The sequence below is a fragment of the Rhinatrema bivittatum genome, chromosome 1 (assembly GCF_901001135.1).
Source record: "Rhinatrema bivittatum chromosome 1, aRhiBiv1.1, whole genome shotgun sequence".
NCBI classification, from domain to species: domain Eukaryota; kingdom Metazoa; phylum Chordata; class Amphibia; order Gymnophiona; family Rhinatrematidae; genus Rhinatrema; species Rhinatrema bivittatum.
In genome coordinates, this window is record NC_042615.1 from 241,100,862 (window position 1) to 241,127,199 (window position 26,338).

The following is a 26,338-nucleotide window of genomic DNA, read 5'->3' on the forward strand; positions in this document are numbered from 1 at the left end:
GTCAGGGAGGTGAGTGGTGTGAAAGAAAGAGAGATTGGTCAGGGAAGTGAGTGGTGTGTGTGTGAGAGAGAGAGATATTGGTCAGGGAGGTGACTGGTGTGTGTGAGACAGAAAGTGTGTGTGAGTGAGACAGGCTAGTCATGGACCCTAAGGAAGAGGAGCATGAGGACAGAGCTTCAGCAGCCATTACTGCTTCTGGTATGTGCTACTGTCCTACAACGGAAAGGAGTAGGAGAATTGTTAGAGAGGGAAGTAAAGGTGGCTTTTTAAGTTTATTTCTCTTGATTGACTGCCATTTTAATTATTGGGTATTATGTGATGTGTCTGCTGTTTGAAATATATTATTGGTATTTAGAGAATTTTTAATAATTTTGTACGTTTTTAATGATTGGATGTTGTTCTATTTACCAATTGTTTTGAAGCATTTATTATATTTATTATTCTAGTTTTAGAATTATTTTATATTACTTGAGAAATGCATAAATAGAAATGTGGAGACAAAAACTGAACTGGAAACAGCAAGAAGCCAGACTGAGTGTATGCAGTGCAACAATGGAAAAACAAAAACATTAACTTGATGGTCACTTTATTCTGTATTTGGTGAGGGTTTGTTTGTGTTCTGCATGTGTGACCCAGGTAAGGGTATTCTGCAAGCTTGTAGTTTCTGTGTAGGGATCTATAGCAGCTTGGCTTGTTCTATTTTCCTAATAGAAGGTGTATTGGTGTTTAGGGCCTGGTTAAATATTTGTAGTGTTGCCTTTTCATATGTAGGGTTGTTACCATTCCAGTTTCTGTCTCCATATTTGTAATTTGCGGTCTTTCTGTACTTGGTGAAGGTTGATTCTATGTATGTGACTTAGGTGAGGTATGTTATTAGCATGTAGGCATATGTATCAGTAGTATTTGTTTTGTTTTCTCAATAGGACATGTATTGGTGGCAAATTACTGTTTTTTTCATAAGGAGGGCTATTGTGACTGGTAGGAGAGAGTGTTTATGCTGGTGTTACTGAGATGACACCAGAAATATCTTTTTTTGTATAGAAAATTAAATGGGAAATGTCCTACTTCTGTTCTGCACCCATTGTTGGGGGTCAGGGCGGTTCTTGTAGATACATTGTATATGTTTATGTTTAGCCCTGGGACGTGTGTCATGCATGTGTCCCAACAGAAAAAAGGTTGAGAACCACTGTTCTATGCATAGGGCAACCCTACTTGTGCACTTGGCCTGGTACCTGCACTTTTGGAGACAGTTCTCTCTGTATTCCATTAGGAATCTGGAACTCCCTATGAACAAGTCAGGAACTCTGAGGGCAGCAGCTCTGTGGGACCTTCTACCCATAAGGTAGCCTTTTCTTGAAGCCGCTCAAGGAAAAGGTAGATGAGTCTCTGACTGATTCATTTTATCAGGCACCAAATCTGGGATCGTTCCCCTGCAAGGTAGTCCTTCCTCTTATTCCTACTAAGGTATATCCTCATTTTTCAACTGCTGAAGGAATCCCTGACAGAACAGAACTAAGGACTTAACTCCCTTCTTCTTAGAGAATTTTCCCTTGATCTTCAGAAATTTTGGGGACTTAAACCTCTTGGATCCCAGGGCAATGTCCTCCTCAGTCAGAAGGCCTTGGCACCCTGACCTTGAGCCCCAGCCACCTTCCCAGGACAGGAAGAAGGCCAGGCAGTCCTCTCCCCTTGGAGAGACCATCCTTCAGTACAATTGAAAGACATTGCAAAGAGCCCTGAGCCATGTGGTCTCAGAAGGTTTGTGAAACTCAGGACACTGGGGAATGCCAAACACCATTTACCTCTCCGACTCTGCTCCGACCTCCTCATATAGTATCAGTTGGAACACTGAGGATACTAGCAAGGGATAGGTTAGAAGACCCCCTTACACTTCTAACTAAAAACACAGGCCTACAGAGCCATGATCATTGGTTCAAGTCCAGCTCAGAATAGTAAGGTCTGCTCAGTGACCCATGTAAAAGGACCAGATGGTTTCAAACAAGCTTCCAGTGAATGGTTGTCTTACATGCCAAAATGTTGCTGGTGAATATTTGTCGGGATTTAGTGTGTGCAAGATATCCCTTTTTTTTTTTTTTACTACAACATAAACATATTTCAAAAGATGTATACAAAGAGGAAAGGGGAACAATGCAAAGTTTTGTAATGGCTTTCTTCGGCAGAGACGTTTTGACTAACATGGACATAACAGTAGCCAGTGCTACTAAGTGGCCTTTTTATGAAGACAAAAATATTTATTTATTTAACACTTTTTTATACCCATATTAGTAGCTACATCATATCGGTTTACAGCAGAACTGAAGTTAAAAATTACATTGAACAGGTACAGGGATGGGAATAAATAGGAATAGAGATATAGCATGGAACTGGAAAACAAGAGCAACAGGCTGCTTGCAATCACAAATACAAGGAAAACAAGAAGAACATTGTAACATAACTTATACCAGGTATTAGGTTAAGAGCTGGCGCGGCATGGGTTAAGGGAGCAGAATATCTATTCGGGGTAGGCCTGTTTGAAGAGCCAAGTTTTTAAGTTGGATTTGAATTTACTGGTACAAGGCTCAAGGTGGAGGTTCGCGGGTAGTGTGTTCCAGTGGGTAGGCTCGGTGATGGAGAGGGCACGGTCTTTCGTGGAGGTGAGGTGTGCCTTCTTGAGTGAAGGCACATGGAGGGTTCCTTTATTGGCAGCTCTGGGGAGGGGGGGCTAGAGGGTGTGAAACGGAGCAGCTCCTCAAGCCATTTGGAATTGTGTATATAGGTGGATTTGTGGATAATAGAAAGGGTTTTATAGAGGATACTTGAGGGGATCAGGAGCCAGTGCAGGTCTTTAAGGATGGGAGTGATAGGATCAAATTTACGGGCATTAGAGATGGTCCTCGCTACCGCATTCTGTTTGAGGCATATATCATGAATTTATTTTTAGTAGTTAGAGGTGCATGTGTCCAAAAGCAGAGACAAAGAGCAGCTTCGGGAGATCAGGTGATCAACCACCGATGGCGGAGCATCTTTTTTTGAATCAAAATAGTGATCCATGGGCTAGAAATGGATTTCACTGAATCATGTGTCAGACAACTGACATGATGAGGCAGGAACACAGATCTCATATTAAATATGGACACAGTCCAAGTGAAACTTTTTACCTTCATACAGTTATTGAAAATGTTTTATTTTAACCTACAGTATGTAATTTCAAGAACATTATTTCATTTGTCTTCTTTTTCCACAGTTGAAGGGACTTCTGATGACCTGGATGTACCAATCAAAAAACTGTTTGCCGACACAGAGTTTGTCAGAAGACATAACTTAATGAGTCTAAATTCTGTGAACTGGGCTCGGATTATGGTCCAGATTGCCCATTTCTTCTATGCTTACTTTCAGTGTACTCCGGCCATGAGAAATGAAGAGCCACTGCCCATTGTGGAGGTGATTGTGCCGACAGGTGGAGCAGGAAACCTCACAGGTTAGCAAACTAAACAGATGGGATTCAAACACTGAGAAGCAATTGATAAATCTTACCATGGCCAGTTTGCCCTCAGTTTGAGGTTGAGAATCTCACTTTAAGGAAATCACCCACTTCCTCACAACATTTGCTTCCATTGACTTGGTTGGCATCCACATCATTAGTTTCAGATCCAGTTTATTAAAACTTCATTAGATAATTAGCAGGATGGGATGGACTGAACTATCATGAAAATGCATGAATAAGAACTAGAATATACTGTAGCGAGTGTTGAATGCTAACACATAGTATGTAATCATTGCTTATGAATATGGATGTGGATCTTGTAAAACATCAGGATCTACCTTTGAAACAACAGTATATAAAACGCCTAAATAAATAAATATCTATTCTACCTTTGGTCTAAATTTTCTATGAAATAAAAGTCAACAAAAAAATTATATTTTGTTATAGATCTAAGAGTTAGGATGGATTACTACTCCTTGTCTTACTGTATTTTACTCAGAATGGTGGTAGGGAAAAGTGTAAGCTTTTTTCTGGTATCTGTTTCTTGCCTGTGTGAACACTGTATACACCATCTGATTACTGTGCTGCGCACTAAAATGTATGGCATTGTATGTGGAAAAACATTTACAATTGAAATATAGTTAATAGAAAATGCCAGGAACAAATCCATGTAATACTAACCACAAGAAACAATAATTTATAGAAGTCTCCAGTAGAGAATAATAGTTAATAATATAAAAGATAATGGGGCGGATTTTAAAACCCCGGCGCGCGCAGAGCCCCGGGACGCGCGTAAGTCCCGGGGCTTCCTGTCGGGGGTGTGGCGGGGCGTGGCGGGGGTGTGGTGGGATGACGCAGCATTTAGGGGGCGGGGCGCGGTGTTTCGGGGGCGGTGACGTGGGCGTGGTTTTGGCCCGGGGGCGTTCCGGGGGCATGGCTGCGGCCTCTGGAACAGCCCCCGGGACCGGACCACGGAGTGGGGCAGCCGGCCGACGCGCACAAAGTTACGCCTGCTTTCAGCAGGCGTAACTTTGCCAACAAAGGTAAGGGGGGGGGTTTAGATAGGGCCGGGGGGGTGGGTTAGGTAGGGGAAGGTGGGGGGAGGGCGAAGGAAAGTTCCCTCCGAAGCTGCTCCGAAATCGGAGCAGCCTCGGAGGGAACAGGCAGCGCGCGCTGGGCTCGGCGCGCGCAGGTTGCACAAATGTGCACCCCCTTGCGCGCACCGACCCCGGATTTTATAAGACACGCGGCTACGCGCGTATCTTATAAAATCCAGCGTACTTTTGTTCGCGCCTGCTGCGCGAACAAAAGTACGCGCTCGCGCAAGTATTTAAAATCTGCCCCAATAAGTAGATAGTTGACCAATCACAGATGATACTGAATAAATTAGGTGAGGTCCATATTCAAAAGCCATTTAGACTAAATGGTAAATTTGGTATATTCCAACATTTATCCGACTATAATATAGCCAGATAGAAAAAGGGGCGTTCTAGGAAGGGGTTGAATGATATTATCAAAAGCATTTAGTAACTGTACTTATTCCAAATTATCCGACTATAATATAGCCAGATAGAAAAAGGGGCGTTCTAGGAAGGGGTTGAATTATGCTGCTAACTTAGCCAAATATCTGGTATATCCGGTTAAGTTGGTCGGATAATTTTAGACCTGCTTCAGAGCAGATCTAAAGTTAGCTCTTCGTTGATATAATGTTTCCACAGTTTCATCTGATTTTTATAGGGACAACGAGGCAACCACCTAGCTTCAAAATCGTAAATGTTAGTGATGTCTGGGGGCCATGGAGGCCACCATCGCTGTCTCTTTGATTTGTTAAAAAATTCTCTTTTTAATACAATGGTGGCAAGATTGCATAGAAAATTAGTAGGGATTCTTATTGGATCTCTTCTTGTATTTAATAATCATTTTCAAAATTTGAATCGACTCATCTTGAGGTATATTTAGAATATAAAGAAGCTATATCAGTAGTTACCATTACTAGTAATCTAGATGTTGCTAACATTTATGTAGGTGATTTTGAAGCTAGTTGTTGCCTTAGTGTCCCTATAAAAAATCAGGTAAAACTATGGAAACGTTACATCAATGATATTTTTGTGTTATGGACTGGTGACATAGAAGATCTTAAGAGGTTATTGTTTGGTATAATTCATGCGATACAAATTTGCAGTTTACATATACAGTTAATATTTGGGAAATTGCTTTTTCAGACATTGGAGTTTTTCAAAATGAAGGCTTCAAATTTTTCATTTTCCAGGAAAGCCCACAGTCTAGCACTCTTATACATTTCTCCAGTTGCCATCCTTTAAATCTTCGGGAAAATTTAGCAGTTGGATAGTTAAAAACATAAGAAATTGCAATACTGGGTCAGACCAAGGGTCCATCAAGCCCAGCATCCTGTTTCCAACAGTGTCCAATCCAGGCTACAAGTACCTGGCAAGTACCCAAACACTAAGTAGATCCCATGCTACTGATGCAATTAATATTAGAGACCATCCCTAAGTCAACTTGATTAATAGCAGCTAATGGACTTCTCCTCCATGAACTTATCCAAACCTTTTTTTTACGGCTATGCAAGCTTTGCTCTGATACATCAGAATGTAATTGCCAAGCTCAAGAGATGAAGACTTTTTTTATGTACAGGGATATCCATTTAAGGTCATACAGCAATTTTATAAAAGGGGACTTATGGGCCAACTGTGATCTGTTACTTTCATCCTACCCAGCAAAAGAGGATCCACAAATGCTATGTGTACTACTTTATACTCTTCAGACATGAATCACACAAAAGGTATTTGGAAACACTGGGATATTTTGTGTTTATTACCAGCTTTTTTTATTGACTTAAAATGGGCTCAAAATGCTAAGGATTATTAATATAATTCCACTTATGTATCCTTTAAGTGACAGGAGAATATTATCACATCTGGACTTTTTCCATGCAGCCATTGCAATATCTGTTTGCATTCTTTTAGTGGCAATGAGCTCGTGTTTCACGATTGACCGGAGTACAAGTTAAGGCAGTACTGGACTGATTTATGTTGTCTGTTGTCCCTGCCAGTTATTTGTATTTGATGGCATAAAGTAGAAGCGCCCTTAGTTTCACACTGGATATCATCTAACTATATTCTAGATCATCTTTGATTTGCAGTATTAGAATTGGGTTATAGAAACACCCATGGAGGTGATTTTCGTATTTTCTTTTACAATGTGAACAAAGATATATTTATAAATGGCATACAGTAACACAATATGGATTAAACAAAGAAATTGAATGGGCTGATTTTTATCAGTGATATTTTGGATTTATTCAATATGTTTGATACCTTTTTGTCACTATATACAGTATATCTTTAAATTTTGGATAGGATCACTCAGGTGTTTTCAAATTGTTTTGTTTTTAAGGAAGATGAGACATGATTACCAGTTTTTTGCATTGTTTCATTAGACTGTGTCCCTTTTAAAAATTTGCAAAAATCAACATTGCGGTCTGATTAAAATGTAATAAATTGTGAATATCCTTTGGCCCTTTAGATCTATAATTACTTATTTGAATTCACTTTTTGTCCTTCTATGTGTTTCATATATTTTGCATGTAGACACCAAAGCATTGTAATGTCGAGTATGGGCATAAAATAGCTGTTTTGCTATAACCTTGTTGGCTTGTGCACAGTGCTGCTGCCTTATAACATTTCTTACAACGCCTTTCCTCTGAGTTCATGTGGAGCACCATGTTCCTAAACAAAGTTTTGATTTTTTTGTTAAAAACTTAGTGGAACCGTGAGATATACATAATTTAACAACAGGATAGTGTTTTCCTTGGCAACTTTATGTGCATTTGACAAATGATATATCTATATCTATACATCTCTATCTATCTCCATCTATCTATCTATCTATCTATATAATATCATATGCTGCATAAACAAAAATGAAATCTGGTATATGATTATAAGTGATGCTATGCAATTAATATATGTACATTGAAGCATACCTTTGTATGATACCAGTTAAAATTATTTTATGACTTCTTATTTTGGTAAGGGATGTAAATCTTTTTAAGGCTCACCACCCACCTTTGTCCTGACATTGTGCACTCTGTGAAAGCCAAATGCTTTTTTTCCTTTTCTTGATTGCAAGTATGCCAGTATCATTGGGGTTAAATTACTCATTTGTTGGCCCATCCCTATCTGCACTGAAGATATTTGACAATTCTGTGCAGGGGGAATTCTGCGCAGGGGGAATTCTGCACAAATTCTCCACTCCGCAGTAGGGCAGAATTCTCCCAGGGCTAAGGTCTAGATTCATCATTCTGTTTTATTTATAGTATAATGATGGCCTGTGAACAAAAAAGGGTTGGGGGGTGATAGTGTGCAGCCAGCTGCATCGTGGTGGTGCAGTTTTGCCGGCACCGCACACTATCACCCCTACAGAGTCACAGGAAAAGGTGTATTTATTTCCCATGGTGCTGCTGGGACATAACTCCACCCAAACCCCGTCCACACTCCTCCCCTTCCCTTAATTTGAATAATACTGCCGTGATGCGGCCGGTATCACGTGCAGTAGCCATTATCGCACGCGATAAGGCCACATCGCAGCTTGATGAATGACCCAGTATGTTAGGACAGTGAATTATAACAGACATCCCTCATGGTTGTATGGCCTCCACTAAGGACATTTGGTGGCTGTCATTTTTTATAGTCCTCCAGGTCACATGACTCTAGCACCTCACCTTTATTGGAATAAGCCTTACAGAAAAGAATTAGTATATTTGTACAACCAGATGAAGCTCCTAGGTTTTATTGATACATGTATCTGAATATTTACCACCAATATTTTTCTTTCCTTTGTTTTTTTTCCTCCAGCTGGATGTATTGCCCAGAGGATGCGACTTCCAATCCAACTTGTTGCAGGAGTGAACAAGAATGATATTATTCATAGAACTATCCAGCATGGGGATTTCTCATTGAGAGACACTGTCCTGTCAACCCTGGCTTCAGCTATGGATATCCAGGTACACTTTATTAAACGAGAACAAAGATGAATTCTCAAGTATGATTTAAAAAATAAAATCCATTGATATTCAGAAATTCAGTATGGCAGATTTATATTTTCATCTGATTGCCACATACTGAAAAATTCTTATTTGATCACAACACTTGAAATATAGCAATTCCTTTCTCCATATCCAGGAAGATGTTTCTTTCAATATGTCTGCAAGTTTCTACATATCCCTCCAGATGTACCTCTTATAAGTACAGCACCTAATCTTGCACTTATTTAGACTGAAATTTTAAGGGCCAGGTGTATTTGAGCATTTTTTTCCCCACATGTACAAAGTGGGGAAATCCTTTAGTACACCTGGCCCTTGGTATGTGTATTTTTGGAGGATCTTAGTTCTGGAGGCTGCAGAAGAAAGAACATGTCAAAATGGTCACCATCTTTTTTTTTTTTAACTATTATTTTTATTGATATTTCATAACTTAGTTGTCACATAAAGACATTATATGTGAGGAAAAATATATAATGAGGTCAATATTAAAAGCGTGTTCAATGCAATTTAGCCACATAAAAGGGACTTATGCAGCTAAGTAGCAGCTGCTGAATATGCGCCTATGTTCAGCGGCTGCCACTTAGCCACAAAAGTCCCTATGAAGTGCTTTTTTCTTAGCACTGGAACCAGGGTATTGCTCTATCTAATTGCATGTTGAGATTTGGATAATAAATTACAGTCTTAACTATTGTTTCCTTTAGTAGGGAAAAGAAAGCCTTAACTGCTGGTGGCTAGTTTGTGTCTTCAATTCCACATATTTAGCTTAGATATGTTGGAACTACTGCCTTTAAATGAACATGCTTGTCTTGAGATTTTGGGAAATTAGCAAATCTTAAATTATTATATCTCTCAATGTTTTCTACATCCTCAGTTTTACAATGCAGGCTTACATGGTCTTTAATCAGCCGCTGGCTCTGAGCCTGCAGTATTTGAACTTTACTGTCTTGTTCCAGTAAACACTTATCTTGATCCTTTGTTCTATTTTTTTCGTACTCTGATCTGAGCTTCCCATTTTAGAAGGCATCCCATCAGTTTTCATTTTTTATCTCTTTAGTACAGGACAAATTGTATCCAGTACAACCTTTATAGATTTACCTTTAGTTGAAATAATGGAAGATTTCTAATAGCTGGCTATGTATTTTGTGAATGTGCTTAATCTACTCTTTCTTGAGCTATGAGTTTAATTCTACCTAAAGCTTCAGTCATACCTAGGGATCCTTGTAAGGCCTCCCACTGGCACTGAGTCTTTCCCTGGTGGTATCCTAATGAGGTAACTGTTCATCAGACCCCTGGTAGATGAGCTATTCTCATTCAGGGGACTTGGTTGAAATTTGTTTCCCTTCCATATGTACTAGTCAAATCATTCAAAAAGAATAAAAAAATATCAAAAAGTCTGTCAGGAAACTCTGAAGACCACTAATCCACATAAAATCCCCAAATTCAGTTACTGTCCTAAACTCTAAATACCTTTAAAACCTCCAAATACCATGATCAGCTGAATATGCTTAATCATCCTGCCACAAAAATATGAAGGCTCTCTTTCTAGCATCAAATGCATTTACCAGCTTAACTCTGATGTGGCTCATCTCATACTCGCATATCAACCCATCACCTTCTCTGCAGTACTGGAATGAGCAGCTTTATCAGTACTCACATTGCTTGATGTTTTCACTCCAGCTTGCACAATGAATCCTGCTCTTCTGTGATAACTTGGTGCCAATTCTGTGCCACCCCCGCAAGAGTTCAACACACTGTTTCTGCAGTAGTCAAAGTGTTCGCTGGAACAATTCCAACTTATTCGATTCTCATTTCTCTTGTTGATACATAACATCTCCACAAACTATGATAGGCTGTTTATTTATTTTTATATACCGATATTCTTGGGACATCGTACCGGTTCACATAATTTAACTACAAAAACAGCAAAAGTTGGTTAAAATATATCAATTAAAAAATATAAAACATAAAATACACATATAAAATAGAACAATAAAACTAATCATGGCCGAATGAAAAATCGAGATTTCATGTGTGCTCAACTAAATACCTGCTGAAATAACCAGCTTTTTAATTTCTTCTTAAATGTCTGAAAATGACATTCAAGCCTTAAATCTGATGGTAAGGAGTTCCATAATTTAGGGCCTGCTAAAGACAGGGCTCTCTCTCACACTATTTAAATGTGATAATCTGGGAGATGGTATTGAAAGTAAACCTATGTTAGCAGAACACAAATTCCATTGTGGTGTATGAAAATGAAGTGCTGCGCTGAACCAGTCAACATTATCATTAAATAGCATTTTGTGGATCAAAGATAATTTAAATTGGGTTCTATAAGTGATTGGTAGCCAATGCAAGTCTTTTAAAATCGGTGTAATGTGATCATATTTCTTAGTGCTGGTTAAAATTCTCGCAGCTGCATTTTGGAGCAGTTGGAGGGGCCTGATAGTTGATAGTGGAAGTCCCAGCAAAAGAGAGTTACAATAATCCACTTTTGAGAAGATCAAAGCTTGTAAAACTGTTCTAAAATGATTGGAGTATAAGTATGGTTTTAGTTTCTTTAGGACTTGAAGCTTAAAAAACCCCATCTCTAATCAGCTTGTTAATGAACCTCTTTAAGTTGAGTTCATTATTTAAAATAACCCCTAAATCCCTTACTTTAACTATAGCGTACCTAGGCTGCATATTGTTAATATGCAGTGTCCTCTTATCAAGCTTATTGCAAATAAATTTCCATTTTTTTTATTGATTTAAGGACAAGTTCATGTAGGCTAGTAACTGTTGGATATAGACAAGGTATATTTCCCACAATTTTGGAGAATTGTCAAGAGATCCAGAAATTGGAAGCACAATTTGGACGTCATCTGCATATATGTGGTAAGTTAATCCTAAACCTGAGAGCAATTTACATAAAGGCAACATATAGATGTTAAAAGTGTTGCAGATAGAGGACCCTTGAGGTACACCAGCAGAGAGTGACACAGGTTCAGATTTGAATATTCCAATCTTCACTTTGTAAAATCTATTCTTCAAATAAGATTGAACCAGTTCAAGGTTATATTTATTTATTTAAGATTTTTATATACCGGCATTCATGATACAATCACATCATGCCGGTTTACATATAACAGGGGTGTACAATGAACAACTGAGTAACCAATTAGTGTGGAAGTGGGCAGTTACAAATAATATCTGAAATACCAGTTTCAATTAGTCTATGGATCAATATCTCGTGATTAATTTTTATTTATTTGTGCTTTTCTATACCGGCATTCATGGTTGGTCGTGTCAAAATTGTGTCAAAAGCCACCTAAATGTCCAACATAAATAAAAGATAAGATTGTCCACAGTCCAACCCTCTAAGGACTGTATCTGTAAGTGATAAGAGCAGAGTCTCGGTACTAAAAAATGTCTGAAAACTGAATTGTGCAAGATATAAAATATTATTATTATCCAGATATTCAGAGAGTTGTTTATGTACAACTTTTTCCATTAATTTAGCTGCAAATGGGAGATTTGACACAGGCCTGAAATTGTTAAGATTAGCCGTGTCGGCATTAGGGTTTCTTAAGAAGTGGTCTAATCATAGCGCATTTCAGATTATCAGGAAATTTTCCTTGGTCCAAAGATAAATGTATGATATCAGCGATTAGTCTAGCAATGATATTGGATTCTAATTTTAATGATTTAATAGGAATAGCGTTGTGTGGATGAGCCATGGGATTCATCTTTCTAATTAAAATCTCTATTTCAGAGGATGGTACATTCTCAAAAGTAGACCAGGTCTGGTCGGGAATCGTAGGCAGAGTAATTGTTATAATTAGTGAGGTTTGGGTGGACCCTTGGACACTGTGGCAGCTGACCACGCCCACGGGGGGGAAGTCCCATGAGGGGCCATAGGTCAGGCTCAGCTTAGGACACACAAATACAGAGATTGATCTTTTATTACACAATGTGGTGAAGCCAACAGAGGTGGCAGTAGTGAGCAGCAGAAGTAGCTCGGCTAGGCTAGTATCCCTTAGGCGCTCCTCTGGTAGCAGTGCTGTAGTGGAAAGAACTGAGAATAATGAGTACAGTGGAATATGCACAAGCCCCAGTATGGAGAACCCCAGGATAGAGAGAGTAGGCCCTTCAGGAGCACCTGATCCCTAAGAGCTGAGAGGCTTGAAGGTAATGTACTCACACAGCGGATCCACGTAGGAGATGGCACTAGGGCTGGAACGGAGGCAGGCCCTCGGAGTGAGTACCTGGTTCCAGGGAACAGCTCTGAGGTGAAGATGGTAGTACTCACTGGTGTTGAAGATAGCGAATCCTTCCAGGCAGAAGAGAAGGTAGGAGCAGACAGTGAGTCAGGGAACATGGGCCCTCGAGGAGCGAGTACCCTGTTAGCGTTAAGAGTTCAATGGGAAATTGGAGATGCAGAGTAGCTGGGTACGGAGAGCGAATCCCATCTGTAAGATTCCCCCCTTGCTAACTCAAAGGCTAGCAAACATCGTAGGCTTTAAATATCCGGGCAGTGTGACGTCATCACAGGGGGACGCCCCTGAGGTTTGCGCCAAGTAGGAAATAAGAGTGAGGGCTGCGCAGCACGCGCGCCCTAAGGTACCAACGGAGCATGGCAGGAGGCAGCGCCCAAGCCGGTCCGGGGACGCCGGAGAGGATGGCAGGCAGACGCTGCGGCAGCTAGTCGTCCATCAACAAGAGAAGGTGGAAGGAAAGAAAGGTAGGCGGAGTGAAGCCGTCGGGAAGGGACGGTTGCAACAGTAATCTTCTGCATAGTTACCGAAGGGATGTTATCAAACTTTGTCCCTAAAAAAATATGCAAATTCATTGCATATTTTTTCCTGAGCTATCATGGAGATAGTCGGCTGATTCATTTTAGTTAGATCCAGAACATAAGAAAATAATACCTTTGGATTAAATTGAGAATCATGGATCTTCCTAGAGTAAAAATCACGTTTCGCCTTTGAAATATTGATTCTATATTTACTGAGTAACGCCCTATAGGCCCCGAGCATTATAGGGGTAGAGTTGTTTTTGCCAGGCTCTCTCTTTACTCAAGACCTTTAATCCTGAAGTCAGTCAGCAGTCAAATAACACTCGCTGTTTTCTTGGTCATAACCCTGTTATGGCATTTATTTCTTCTACTAAGGCAGAAGAAAAACCACAGGATCCTACTCTGCCATCTTGTTCCTCTGTCCCTGTCATCATCTATGGCAACCAATATTCTCTTCTGCCACACTTCTGTTTTGAAGTACTGGAGTAACCTTGCATTGCAATAGGAGTAAAACTGGAGTACTGCAGTAACTCCATAGTAGTGAAATTAACTAAGAAATTGCACTAACTTTGAAATACTGTGGTAATGTTATCCTAAATTGAGTAATTGACTCCAGTTCTGTAAAGGAAAAATTTATAATTATAGTTATGCATCATTTTGAATGAGGGTAACCCAGGATCGGTGCTTCTATTAGGCGATCCAGGCGGTCGCCTAGTGCACCAAACCTTGGGAGATGGCAAAATCACCAGCATGGGCCTCTGGCTGCTGGCGGATCTCATTCCACTGGAAGCTGAAGCAAAGCGAGAGCCCTGTGGGTCCACTAGTGGAGCCCATCCCAATGAAGAAGCAAGAGGAGAGGCCTGGTGTGTTTGAGAGAGAGGGAGTGTATGTGAGAGAGAACTGTCTGAGTAAGTGTGTGTGAGCATGTGTATATGAGGGAGGGAGGGAGCGAACATGCGTGAGAATGAGAGGAGTAGAGTGTGTGTGCGAGCGCATGTATGAGAGAATGAATATTAGGAAGTAGTGTATATGAGAGAGAGGAGAAAGTTTGAATGGCTCCCACCATCCCCCATTCATCCACAACAATCTCATGGAGACTGGAACTCAAAAGTTCCCAGATGTGTAGAATATGGGATATTTTAATTCTTACTAGTTTTAATTTGTAGGTGATGTTTGATGTATCTGCTGTATTGCAATATTTTATTGATGAGTGGGAAAATTTCAACTATTTTTATGAGGTTTTAATTACTAAAGAACATAAGTCGCCATACTGGGTGAGACTGAGGGTCCATCAAGCCCAGCATCCTGTTTCCAACAGTGGCCAATCCAGGTTACAAGTACCAAACATTAAATAGATCCCATGCTACTAATGCCAGTGATAGCAGTGGTTATTCTGTAAGTCAAATTGATTGATAGCAGTTTATGGACTTCTCCTCCAGGAACTTATCAAACCTTTTTTAAACCCAGCTACACTAACTGCCCTAACCACATCCTCTGACAATAAATTCCAGAGCTTAATTGTGTGTTGAATGAAAAATAATTTTCTGCGATTTGTTTTAAATGTGCTACTTCCCAAGTTCATGGAGTGCTCCCTAGTCCTGAAAGAGTAAATAACTGATTCACATTTACCCGTTCTAGTTCTGTCGTGATTTTATAGACCCTTATCATATCTCCCTTCAGCTGTCTCTTCGCCAAGCTGAACATCCCTAATCTCTTTAGCCATTTCTCATAGGGGAAAGTTCCATCCCCTTTATCTTTTTCCATTGTTGTACTGCTTATAGAGTCTGGCTTGGAGCAGTTTCCAGTTCAGTTTTTGTCTGCATGAGTATTTATTTTATGCTCTCTTTATTCTATATTAAAAGGTTTTGGTGTTCACTGTATGTGGCTTAGGCGAGGTATTCTGTTCGTGTGTAGGGATCTATCGCAGCCTGGCTTCTTTTTGTTTTCCTAATAGAAGGGATATTGTTTTTTTAGGGCCTGGTGTAATATTTGTAGTGTTGCCTTTTCATAAGTAGTAGTGTTACTGTTTGAGTGCTGACAATTCATGCTGTTTTGTAGAGAAGTTTACTATATTATATTTGTAATATTCATGACTTTCTGAGGGCTAAAACTACACCAAACGTGTTGCAATAGACCTAATACAATGGCTTCCAAGTGGGTTTTTTTTTTCGCTTTTATGCAGGATTTTCTGGTTGGCACCACAGCAATGAATGTAAATATACATTTTGTAAGTGATATTTTTCATATAAAACCTGTTATAATTGTGTGGGGAGGGGGCACAAGGCTGTAAGGTTCACTACCTAATACCCTTGCACCGGTTATGAGATAATCCATGGTTATGTTGCATCTGGACTATTGGAATGACCTATATGCAGGCCTCCCTGAGTGGCTCGCCCATAGGCTGCAGGTGGTTCAGAGTGCAGCAGACAGAGTGGTGTCAGGATGTGCTAGACTGGCCGCTCTTACTCCTGTCTTGCATGCATTATATTGGCTTTCCATTGAGGCTTGTTCACAATTTAAGATTCTTACACTAGTTTTTTTGGACCTTGAGAGGGAGTTTCCCCATTAAGAGTAAACTAGAATGGTACTCTCCGAGATATCAATTAACAGAACTTGGACTCAAATTCTATATTTACGCTGACGACGTCCAGATCGTCATTCCCACCCGCGACTCTCTTGCTGCCACTCTATGTTTCTGGAAAAACTGCCATTCTGCCATCAACAACTTACTCACCTCAATGCAACTTGCCCTCAACTCTACCAAAACCGAACTGCTCCTCATTCACAACCACCACACATTCAAACTGACCACCCCCACCGACCCTCTGACCACACCCCTTCTCTCGCAACCCTCAGTTCGAAATTTAGGGGTTCTTATCGATCCTCATCTGAACCTCAAAAACCACATCACCTCCGTTATTAGGGGAGGTTTCTACAAGCTCTCGATCCTGAAAAAGCTCAAGCCACTCCTCCACACCCACGACTTCAAAACTGTCATTCATGCCACACTCACATCTAAGCTAGATTACTGCAACTCCCTCTATCTTGGCCTTCCATCCTCCACCATCAGACCTCTCCAGATCCTGCAAAACGCCACAGCAAGGATCACGTAAATCCGAGCACATTACCCCTGTCCTCAAAAGCCTAGATTGGCTCCCCATCTCCTTCCGCATTCTGTTCAAAACCTTCACCATCCTACACAAAGCTGTCTACAACCACAATTCCTCCTGGCTCAATGAACCCCTCCAACCCACACAATCCTCCCGCCCTACCAGAACAATCCACAAATGTACCCTGCTCACCCCCCCTTAAAAAAAAGCCCACCTCTCAGCTACAAGAAATCGTGCTTTCTCTATTGCCGGCCTAACGCGCTGGAGTGACCTACCACCCAGTCTTCGTATGGAACCCTGCCCTCTCAAATTTAGAAAACTACTAAAAACGTGGCTTTCATCAAGCCTTCCCGGATTAACCTCCTTTATTTCCCCTGCTGCCTCCCTACCCCCGGTACGCACCTTGTATATTCACTCCCCTCTGTATATTTACACCTTGTATATCCACCCATTGTATACTTATACTCCTACTCCTTATTTAACAATATACTTTCTCTTGAACCATAGTTAACCTTTGTTACTTAGATGTTACTGTTCCTCTCGTTTCTCTCCTACTTGTTGGGGTCTCTTCCCGACCCCCAGTTACTCTTAGCTTTCCATCTTCCCCCCCCCCCCTTTATCTGTAATTTCCACCTTTTTGTTATCATGTAAACCGACATGATGTGTATTTTAATGTCGGTATAGAAAAACTGTTAAATAAATAAGATAGAGTCAAGGTGCCTTTTTTGGAAGAAGTGGAGTGGGTTTGGCTGCGGGCAAGGGGTCTTTTGGTAGCAGGCCTTCTTTGTGGATGCCAGGTTGAAGTAGGATTCTTGTATATATTGAAAAAAGGTGATACTCAGATTGGGTGACAATAGAAAATTAGTGTTCTTTAAGGGTTTATTGAAGGAGCAAATGAGCGGTACAAGATTTAATGATGGGACTATTTGCTAATGATCTTGGGCTTACCCACTTCCTATATGCAGACGATATCCAAATACTAATCCCAATACATAATACATTGGAAGAAACCTACAAAAAAACAGCCACATATCTCACCAAAATAAAGCAACTACTAACCAACATGAAACTCATAATAAACATCGAAAAGACAGAAATAATTATCATGGATAGAAAAAACAACCCATCATCCCCACCACCGCTCAACATAGAGAACCAAAAAGCAGCAATTTCCCCTGTCACTCATGCTCGCAACTTAGGGGTCATCATCGACAATGAACTATCCTTCAAGAACCATATCACTACTAAAATTAAAGAGGGATACCACAAATTACTAACATTAAGATGACTAAAACCCTTCCTAACTCCAGATGACTTCAGAACAGTCCTACAACTACTCATTTTCTCCAACCTGGACTATTGCAACTCATTATTTGGCTTACTACTCTCCACCATCCACCCACTCCAAATCTTACAAAATACAGCCTCCAGAATCCTCACAGGAACAAAAAAACATGAACATATTACTCCAATTCTTATATCTCTACATTGGCTCCCAATAAAATTCTGAATAGATTACAAAATACTGACCATACTATACAAACTAATACACGAAGAACAAACTAACTGGTTAAGTACAGCAATAAAACTCCATACACCGCAACGAAACCTCCGTTCAACCAACAAAGGCCTCCTGAAAATTCCACCTGTTCAATCCAAACAACTAATTTCTACTCGTGAAAGAACCATATTCCTCAAAGCCCCAAACTCTGGAACACACTCCCAACCGAACTAAGAACACAACCAAATTTAAAAACCTTCAAGAAGGAGCTGAAAACCTGGCTGTTCACCAAAGCCTACCAAAACACCCAATGACATTTACGCATCCTCCTCACATTATACCATGACACTGGACCTCTACATGTCCATTCCTCTCAATCTTGTAAACCTTTATACCTAACCTTTTCTATATAACATCTTACATAGAAACATAGAAATGACGGCAGAAGAAGACCAAACGGCCCATCCAGTCTGCCCAGCAAGCTATGCACTTTTTTTATTTTTCCTCTTACTTGTTACGCTTGGCTCTTAGTACCTTTTAGTTCTATTTCCCTTCCACCTCACCATTAATGTAGAGAGCAGTGTTGGAACTGCATCTAATTGAATATGTAAATTTGCATATTTAACCTTGCTAATCCTCTAACTGGAATCTCTATTATAATGCCTATACTAACTCATTAACTTACTTTATCTAATCAAAACTTGTAAACCATTATGATGGCAAAACCAAATGACAGTATATAAAACTCGATAAATAAATAAAAAATAAAATAAAAATAATATGAGGCTATTGGCAATTGGGTAGGGGGATTACTATGGGCCCATCATAGTGTTCAGTTATAGGGGTATAATATCTGGTGCTAAGCAATCTGTTGGGCAGAGGGGTGAGACGGTATTGTGGGTGATATCCCTGAATTGTGATACTGCCACCGCAGTATAAGGATAACAGAACTGGCTTTTTGCGATCTGTTGTGGGTTTTTGGTTTGTTTTATATACAGTATTGTTGTTTTTACCCTTGCCTACAGCACCTTGGGTGGCCTACTAGGTTGGTGAGGCGGTTCATAAGAACTTTTAAATAAATAAATGTTCAATCCGATCTTGCTGGGGAAACCAAATGCTGTGAGACCTCTTATCTGGACATGACAGTGCATCTTGTCCTTAACACTCAGGCCACTCCATGGCAAATGCCAGAGAAGGGTTTTCCGTTCTTGTTCTAGTTGTGCAAAGGGATTGAAGTAGCTTGTTTCTTCCCTGCAGGAGCCTTACAACATGGAGAGAATTTTCTGGCTGTTGGCAGACTCGGATTGCAGTTTGGTCAAGAAGCTGATGGAGGAATTTCAGAAGAACAAAACGTGCAAAGTGCCAGAAAAACTGCATGCAAAGGTCTCTGGTATTAAGATTTCATTTGGTGACTTGACAAAACAGTTAAGAACGCTGACTTTTCTGCAGTTTTATTTTTTGTGTTGACATAAGGAAGCTCAAGCTCCAATAACCTTACCCATATCGCACCTACATTGTGTCAGCTTCTGAGTCTGTACCTGGAAGGCTGGTTCAGCATATCAGCGATCGCACAGGCATGTGGCCTTAAAGAGCTTTCTCTGTATTTTCATGTAAATGGACCTGTGAGCATTGTCCCACTTTGCTTACAAGTATATTGTCTTGTACTGTAGCATCCGTCGGTGCTGCGATTAGTAACTTGAAATTGGAGACTGGAATGGAAGGATCACAGTTAAGGTTACAATCTTTCCTGTTCCATCCTGTGAGGCAGAGCTTTCCAAACTTTTCATGTTGGTGACACACTTTTTAGACAAACATAATTTCACGACACGGTAATTCAGTCTACTAGTAAACCAGGGGTTAAAGGTTAAACGAACGAAACATATTTCGACAATTTATGTATGTTTCCTTAAATATATACATAAATACAATGTTTCACGACACAACCTATCTCATGAAAACCTTAAATTTATATTAAAAATATATATTCCAAGATTCATGTTATTGTTATAATTTATGAGAAACAATAATAAAACAAATTGTCTGTCCCCCACACCCTCATCTCTCTCCTCCCCCCAGCACATGTCTGGCCCCCACACACTCATATCTCTCCCCCTCAAGCACATGTCTGTCCCCCCAGCACGTTTGCCCCCCACTCACTCATCTCTCTCTCCCCAGCACATGTCTGGCTCCCACACTCATGTACCTCGTCTTTTTGATTGTTGCCAGTTAAGTGCTTCACTCCCTTCCATGATCACCAGACACTGCTGCTTGCAGTCAGTACTCCTCATGGCCAGGCCTCATTGGCAGCAGCAGCCAATGCAAGGATGGCTGGGCTCGTTCCACCCACCAAGCCCCCCCAAAAAACGCGATTGACAGCAAAAATCACCCAATAATAAGCAACCCATAAACTGAAAAAAAAAAGTGAATCTCTAGAAAAAAAAAAGCCCAAACTCGCATCAGAGTTGACCGGGCTTGCGCGACACACCTGCACACTGCAGGCGACACACTAACATGTCCCGACACACAGTTTGGAAAGCTCTGCTGTGAGGACTCATCAGCAAAGCAAAGTGGGGGTGGAGAAAGACATAGGGACTGTGCTAAAAGTGTGGCGTTTGTCTCTGGAAGGTTTCTCTCCTTTTGTGTCTGCACAGAAAAAGCTTAAAAATCTGATCCAAAGTAGAATTGGACTGAACCCTGGAAAACTGAAAGGAAAAGCAAACTCTTTTCTTTTTCTCTCTCTCTCTCCTCCACTGCCTCTGCTACCTCTCCATCTCCCTTTCACGCCTGCATCATATCTAGTTCTCTCTGTTTGTTGGGGGAAGAAAGAGGTGGAGAGAGGGTCAGGCTACTGCTGTAAAGTTTCCTTAGCTGCCTCTATAGCAGAATGTGGCCACAAATCCAGTTGGAGGTGGGGAGGGGACAAGAGTGGGCACAAAGGCTATAGAAGTGTCATTCTGGGAGAGCTAAGCAGGGAACAGCAACAACAATCAGGTACAGACACATTGTTTCTGTGACAACCTCTCCTCCTTCCCCGTTTATTTATTTATATACACCTCTATTCGGCCATTTCCAATGGGATTGTTCAGTGTGGCTTACATGTGACATTATATAATCCACACCTAATGAGATAATGAAGACAACAGACAGGCATAACGATTTTAGTTTCAGAAAGGAAGTGTATGCTAAAGAGGAAGAGCTGCTGCAGAGAACGTCTGATGGGACTTAGGGTGCCAGCCTCCCTCTCATCTACCCTCTGCTGCTGTAGCCAGAGTTGGGAGAAGCACGGGTTTGGGCGGACACGTGCAGGAGATTTTAGTGCTTTCGCTAAAAGCAGTGCTGTTGTCATCCTTACTGCTTAAATGAACGGTTTCCTTGGTTGGCTTTGGGGCTGTTACTGCATTCCATAAGTGCTAGGAAGGAGTGGACATTTGCAGGGAAAATCATAAGAAGTGAGTCCAGAGCTTCCTGGGGCCCCGGACTGTCACCTGGTGCCTGCTGTCTCAGGCTGTCTTATTCACTTTGTTTTGTTGCTGCTCCTGCCACTTCAGATTACCGAAGTATTAACGTCATACTCTGCATCGGATGAAGATATCATTCAGACAATGAGGCGCTGCTGGGTAGAAGACCACTATCTGCTGTGCCCTCACTCTGCCGTGGCTGTGCTGTACCATTATATGATGTCCGATTGCCATCGGACCAGGTAAGGATGAATGCAGCAGGTGCTGTCAGCAGCAATAGCAGATTCTCATTTTAGTGTTTTGTAGTTGTCCGGGTAACTTTTCGAGTTACCCAGACAAAAGCTGAGATTTGAATATTTACTCCCTCCAACCTGCTAAAGTTTGACTGGGTGAGTTGTTACTTGGATACAAAAAAGGGTGGTTTTGGGGGCATTCCGGGATTCAGGGCTTAACTTTAGCCAGTGATTGCTGATACTTAGCGTCGTCCAACTAGTCAGCCAGGTAAGTCTGATCGGATAAATTGCTGTCCTATCCTGTTGAATACTTGGGTAAAGTTATCTGGGTGATTTGTCTACTCACTGCCTCACTCATAGTAACATAGTAAATAGCAGCAGAAAAGGTACAGAGAAAGGAAACCAAAATGATAAAGGGGATGGAATGAGTCCCTTATGAGGAAAGGTTAAAGAGGTTAGGACTCTTCCACTGGGAGAAGAGACGGCTGAGGGGAGATATGATAGAGGTCTGTAAAATCATGGGTGGAGTGGAATGAGTAAATGTTAATTTTTCCAAAAGTACAAAGATCAGGGGACATACAATGAAGTTACTAGCTGATACATTTAAAACTAATAAGAGAAAATATTTTTTTACTCAAGGCATAATTAAGCTCAAATTTTTTGCCAGAGGATTGATGAAAGCTATTAGTGTATTTGTGTTTAAAAAAGGTTTGGACAAGTACCTGGAGGAAAAATCCTTAAACCATTATTTAAGGTGGAGTTGCAGAAATTCATTTCTTATCCCTAGGAGAAGTAGCTTGGAGTCTGTCTATCCCTTGGGATCTTGCCAGGTACTTGTGGCCTGGATTGCCCACTGTTGGAAACAGGATACTGGGCTTGACGGCCCTTTGGTCTGACCCAGTTGGCAAGTGTTATGTTCTAAATTGGCCCATCCAATTTGTCCAGTTATTTTTCCACTTTGGATAGATGAGTATATGAATTCCCCTATGCAACCCAATACCAGCTCCCCAACTGTTTATCTTTTGCCTGAGCTCTCAACTTCTTTCCTACCACTGCCCTCTGTATCAGTCTTAAATGTAGCCAGAATCCATTTCTCTGCAATCTTTCAGGTGAATTTTCAAAGAAGTTACACATTTAAATGTAACATATTATCGTAGCAATTTTCAAAACCCACTTACATGGGTAAAGTGTATTTACAAGTGTAAAACCTAGTTTGTGTGTAAATGCTTTTGAAAATCAGGTAGGCTGTTCAGGCCTTATCTTTTTCCTCTATGATTCTTTCAAGACCAATACTAAATTCAACACCCAAGTCCCTTTCCATGTCCTATTATCAACTTTTTAATGATTCACACAGCTACTAAAACTAGCAAAGCCATTATTCAGAACATGCGGCCTCCCCTTGCTCATTGAAGTTTTAGTTGTTAGCAGGGTCACTCCATGCAGCTTACCCCATTGCCTTTTTAGAAGCCTGATAAAGTCATAACATTGCTGATTACCTCCTCTCCACATAGGTTACCCCTTAGCTACTCCCATGTCCTGTAGTGCCAGTAGATCATGCTTCCTCTATCCTATCTGTTTTCCCCCATATCTTTTTTGAAGTCTGTTACCAATTTAGCGTCTCCCACCCATTCCAGGAGGGCACAAGCTCTGACATAATGCTTCAAACTGCGGCTTATGTTTAGTCGGTAGTGGCCCAGGTTTACATGTAGCATCCTGACAGGGCCATGACTTGGCTTACTGCACATTTTGGGGTGTCGTGGTACCTCTGCTGGTTAGGGTACTCTGCCCTGTACAGCATATTCCTGTGTTTACCTAAGAATGGGTTAGTGGAGAACTACAGAGAGTAGGAAGGGATACTTACAATTTACAGAACTGATTGCTTCTATGGAACTAGGGCAGAGGTTCCCAGACCTGTCCTGGAAGATCCCCAGCCAGTCAGGTTTTCAGAATATCCATGAGATAAAATGTTCTCCCAGGACAAGCAGGATGGTAGTCCTCACAGATGGGTGACATCATCAGATGGAGCCCTGTCATGGAACACTTTTGTCAAAGTTTCTAAAACTTTGACTGGCATACTGAGCATGTCCAGCATGCCACCAAACCCGTGGCCACATGGGGTCCCCCTTCAGTCTCTTTGTTTTCCGTGGAGCTGTTGTCTCGCAGTTAGTGGAGCTCTGTGAGAACTTTTTCCTCACAATTTCCTCATGGAACGATTTGAAGTTTTTCTTCAAGTTTTTCCCCGCTCCAGGGTCCCCCATCGCAAACCGATTCCTCCGGCGCTCGGTAAGTCTGTTTTTCATTTTTTTTTGCGGTCTGTTCCTGAGCATCTGCCTTCCGGTGGCCAACGGCCATCGACTGCACACCGCCATTTTTATCATGACAACCGATTTCTGGAAGTGCCCAGAGTGTCCTCGGACTATGTCCATAACAGACCCACACGACATCTGCGTCCTGTATCTTGGGCCTTCCTTGTCCTCCAAAGGCTGGTGTGCCCGCCTGGACAAGATGGAGCACTTGTTTGGTTCCAAGCAATCTGCTCCATCGACTCTGGTGCCGGGTACGTCGAGTCATGGGATCAAACTGACTCGGGACCTTCACCCTCGAAGCCCTGCCAAGAGGATCAGGAAGCGGGAGATCGCCCCTCACTGGCACTGGGACACTCAAAGACTTCTGCATTGACTTCTTTGGCGCCGGAGAATGACTAGACCGAGCACCGTGGGAAGCATTGACAGCGGCACCGACAGTCGCCACCATCCGATGCCGGCACTGACACTGGAGTGGCATCGGCCTCGGCCGAACCCCCCCCCCCCCCCCCCACCGAAGAGGCCCTGGGGAGAGGAGGTCCCATCCTCCTCTGGACCTGGGACCCCAGGGCATTCCCCACCGACATTGGTGCTTGGCATTGAGCCTCCAGTGACGCCCATCCTGCCTCCTACTCAAGGGTCGGTCTTGTCCTCATCCTCTTTCAGAGAGGAGTTGGACTGCGTGGTTCAACAGGCAGGGCTAAATGCCCTTTGGGGTCTCCAGCAGCCACCGACGCTGGCCCCCATACTGGCATCGGAACCGGCGTCCTTCATTTTGGTGCCTCTGCTGGAAAGGCTGGATGTGCTGCTTGGTGCCTTACTGGTGCAGCCCGTGCCAACGGGCCCCTTTGTGCCCTGCCCACCACCGGTGCCTCCCCCCATCTTGATCCAGATTCCGGGCTGCTTGGAGGAGGAAGATGCGGCTCCTCTCCCATCTCCACGGACGGGACCGCTGATGCCGGATCCCGTGCCCGGGACATCAGGCCTCCCCGGTGCCCCAACATCCATCGCAGGTCCCGGTGCCCTCATTGCCTGCGCCACCGCTGTCTGTTCCACCTCACCGATCATCGGTGCCTGCGCACCTTACTCTGGGCTTTAGCCTCCCTCCTCGACCCAGGCAGTTTGCTGGTGAGGAGGAAGCTCCTTATGACCCATGGGAAGACGCCTCCTCTGAACACTCCTCAGAGGCCTCTGAGGACCTTCTGTTGGAGCCTCCTCCGCCAGAAGAGAGACAGCGCTCACCTCCAGAGGATCTATCCTTCGCGAGTTTTGTCCGGGCGATGGTGGAGACCATTCCCTTCCAACTTTTAACAGAAGAGGATGCCTGCCACAAGATGTTGGAGGTCCTTCAATTTGTGGATGCTCCTAAGGAGGTGATGACTGTCTCAGTGCATGAGGTTTTTCTGGACCTCCTTCACCGGCTGTGGGAACACCCAGGTTCTGTGGCTCCAGTCAGTATTTTAAGTGCCTTATTGTTAACCATTGTGACGGCTTCTAGCTTAACGACGGTATAGAAAAGAGTTTAAATAAATAAAATAAATAAATGCCACCTATTTAGTACAACAGGTCCTAGGCTTTCAGAAGAGCCAATTGCCACACCAGTTGGTGGTAGTTGAATCAGCCCAGAAAAAGGCCAAAAGGACTCACCCACACTCCCCTGCCCCTCCAGGAAAGGAGCATAGAGCCTTAGATGCCCTGAGTCGAAGAGTTTTCCAGGGGTCCATTCTTATTGCTCACATATCAGCATACCAGTTCTCCATGAGCCAGTACAACAGAAACCTCTGGAAACAGGTCCAGGAGTTCACTGAGACCCTACCACAACAATTTCAGGAAGGCCTAGAATCCATCCTCCAGAAAGGACTTGAAGCTGGGAAATATGAGGTGAGATTGGCCTATGACGTGTTTGAGACAGCGTCAAGAGTCTCAGCAGCAGGCATTAGTGCCAGATGCTGAGCCTGGCTAAAAGCCTCCGACCTTCGCCCAGAGGTTCAAGGATCACCTCCGACCTTCGCCCAACTCAAGGATCACCTTGAGACACTACGTCAACTATGAACTTCCACCTCTGATCCCTCTTCGGCAACCTGTAGAGGGCCATGTAGGGATACCAGGAAGCCATTTTACGAGCAATGTAGATACTACCCTCCGGCCTCCCGTGCTCGTACAACTCGGTCCTCCCAAAGAGGCCACCCTCGCCAACAAAGAGCGCCTAGGGCTCAGCCAGTCCCCCAGCCTAGCATTGCAGCTGGCTTTTGACTGGCATACAGAGAACAGAAACCTATCCCCTTTGCCCGCACTGTCCGACCCACCTGTGGGGGGTTGTCTCTGCCAATTCGTCAGCAACTGGTTCCCAATTACCACCAACCAATGGGTAATATCCATCATAGCACAAGGTTACCGCCTGAATCTCCTC

At 42.3% G+C, this 26,338-nt stretch overlaps 1 protein-coding gene across 2 annotated transcripts in view; it reads left to right on the forward strand.

Annotated features, from left to right (window-relative positions):
- The window catches only part of THNSL2 (threonine synthase like 2), a 75,511-nt gene that overhangs the window by 39,492 nt on the left and 9,681 nt on the right, over positions 1–26,338 (forward strand). For both annotated transcript variants that reach the window (XM_029593087.1, XM_029593096.1), the window contains exons 5-8: positions 3,245–3,478; positions 8,362–8,510; positions 19,192–19,317; positions 21,483–21,634. In XM_029593087.1, coding sequence (XP_029448947.1) covers positions 3,245–3,478; positions 8,362–8,510; positions 19,192–19,317; positions 21,483–21,634 — 661 coding nt within the window. The remainder of the gene's footprint in view (positions 1–3,244; positions 3,479–8,361; positions 8,511–19,191; positions 19,318–21,482; positions 21,635–26,338) is intronic.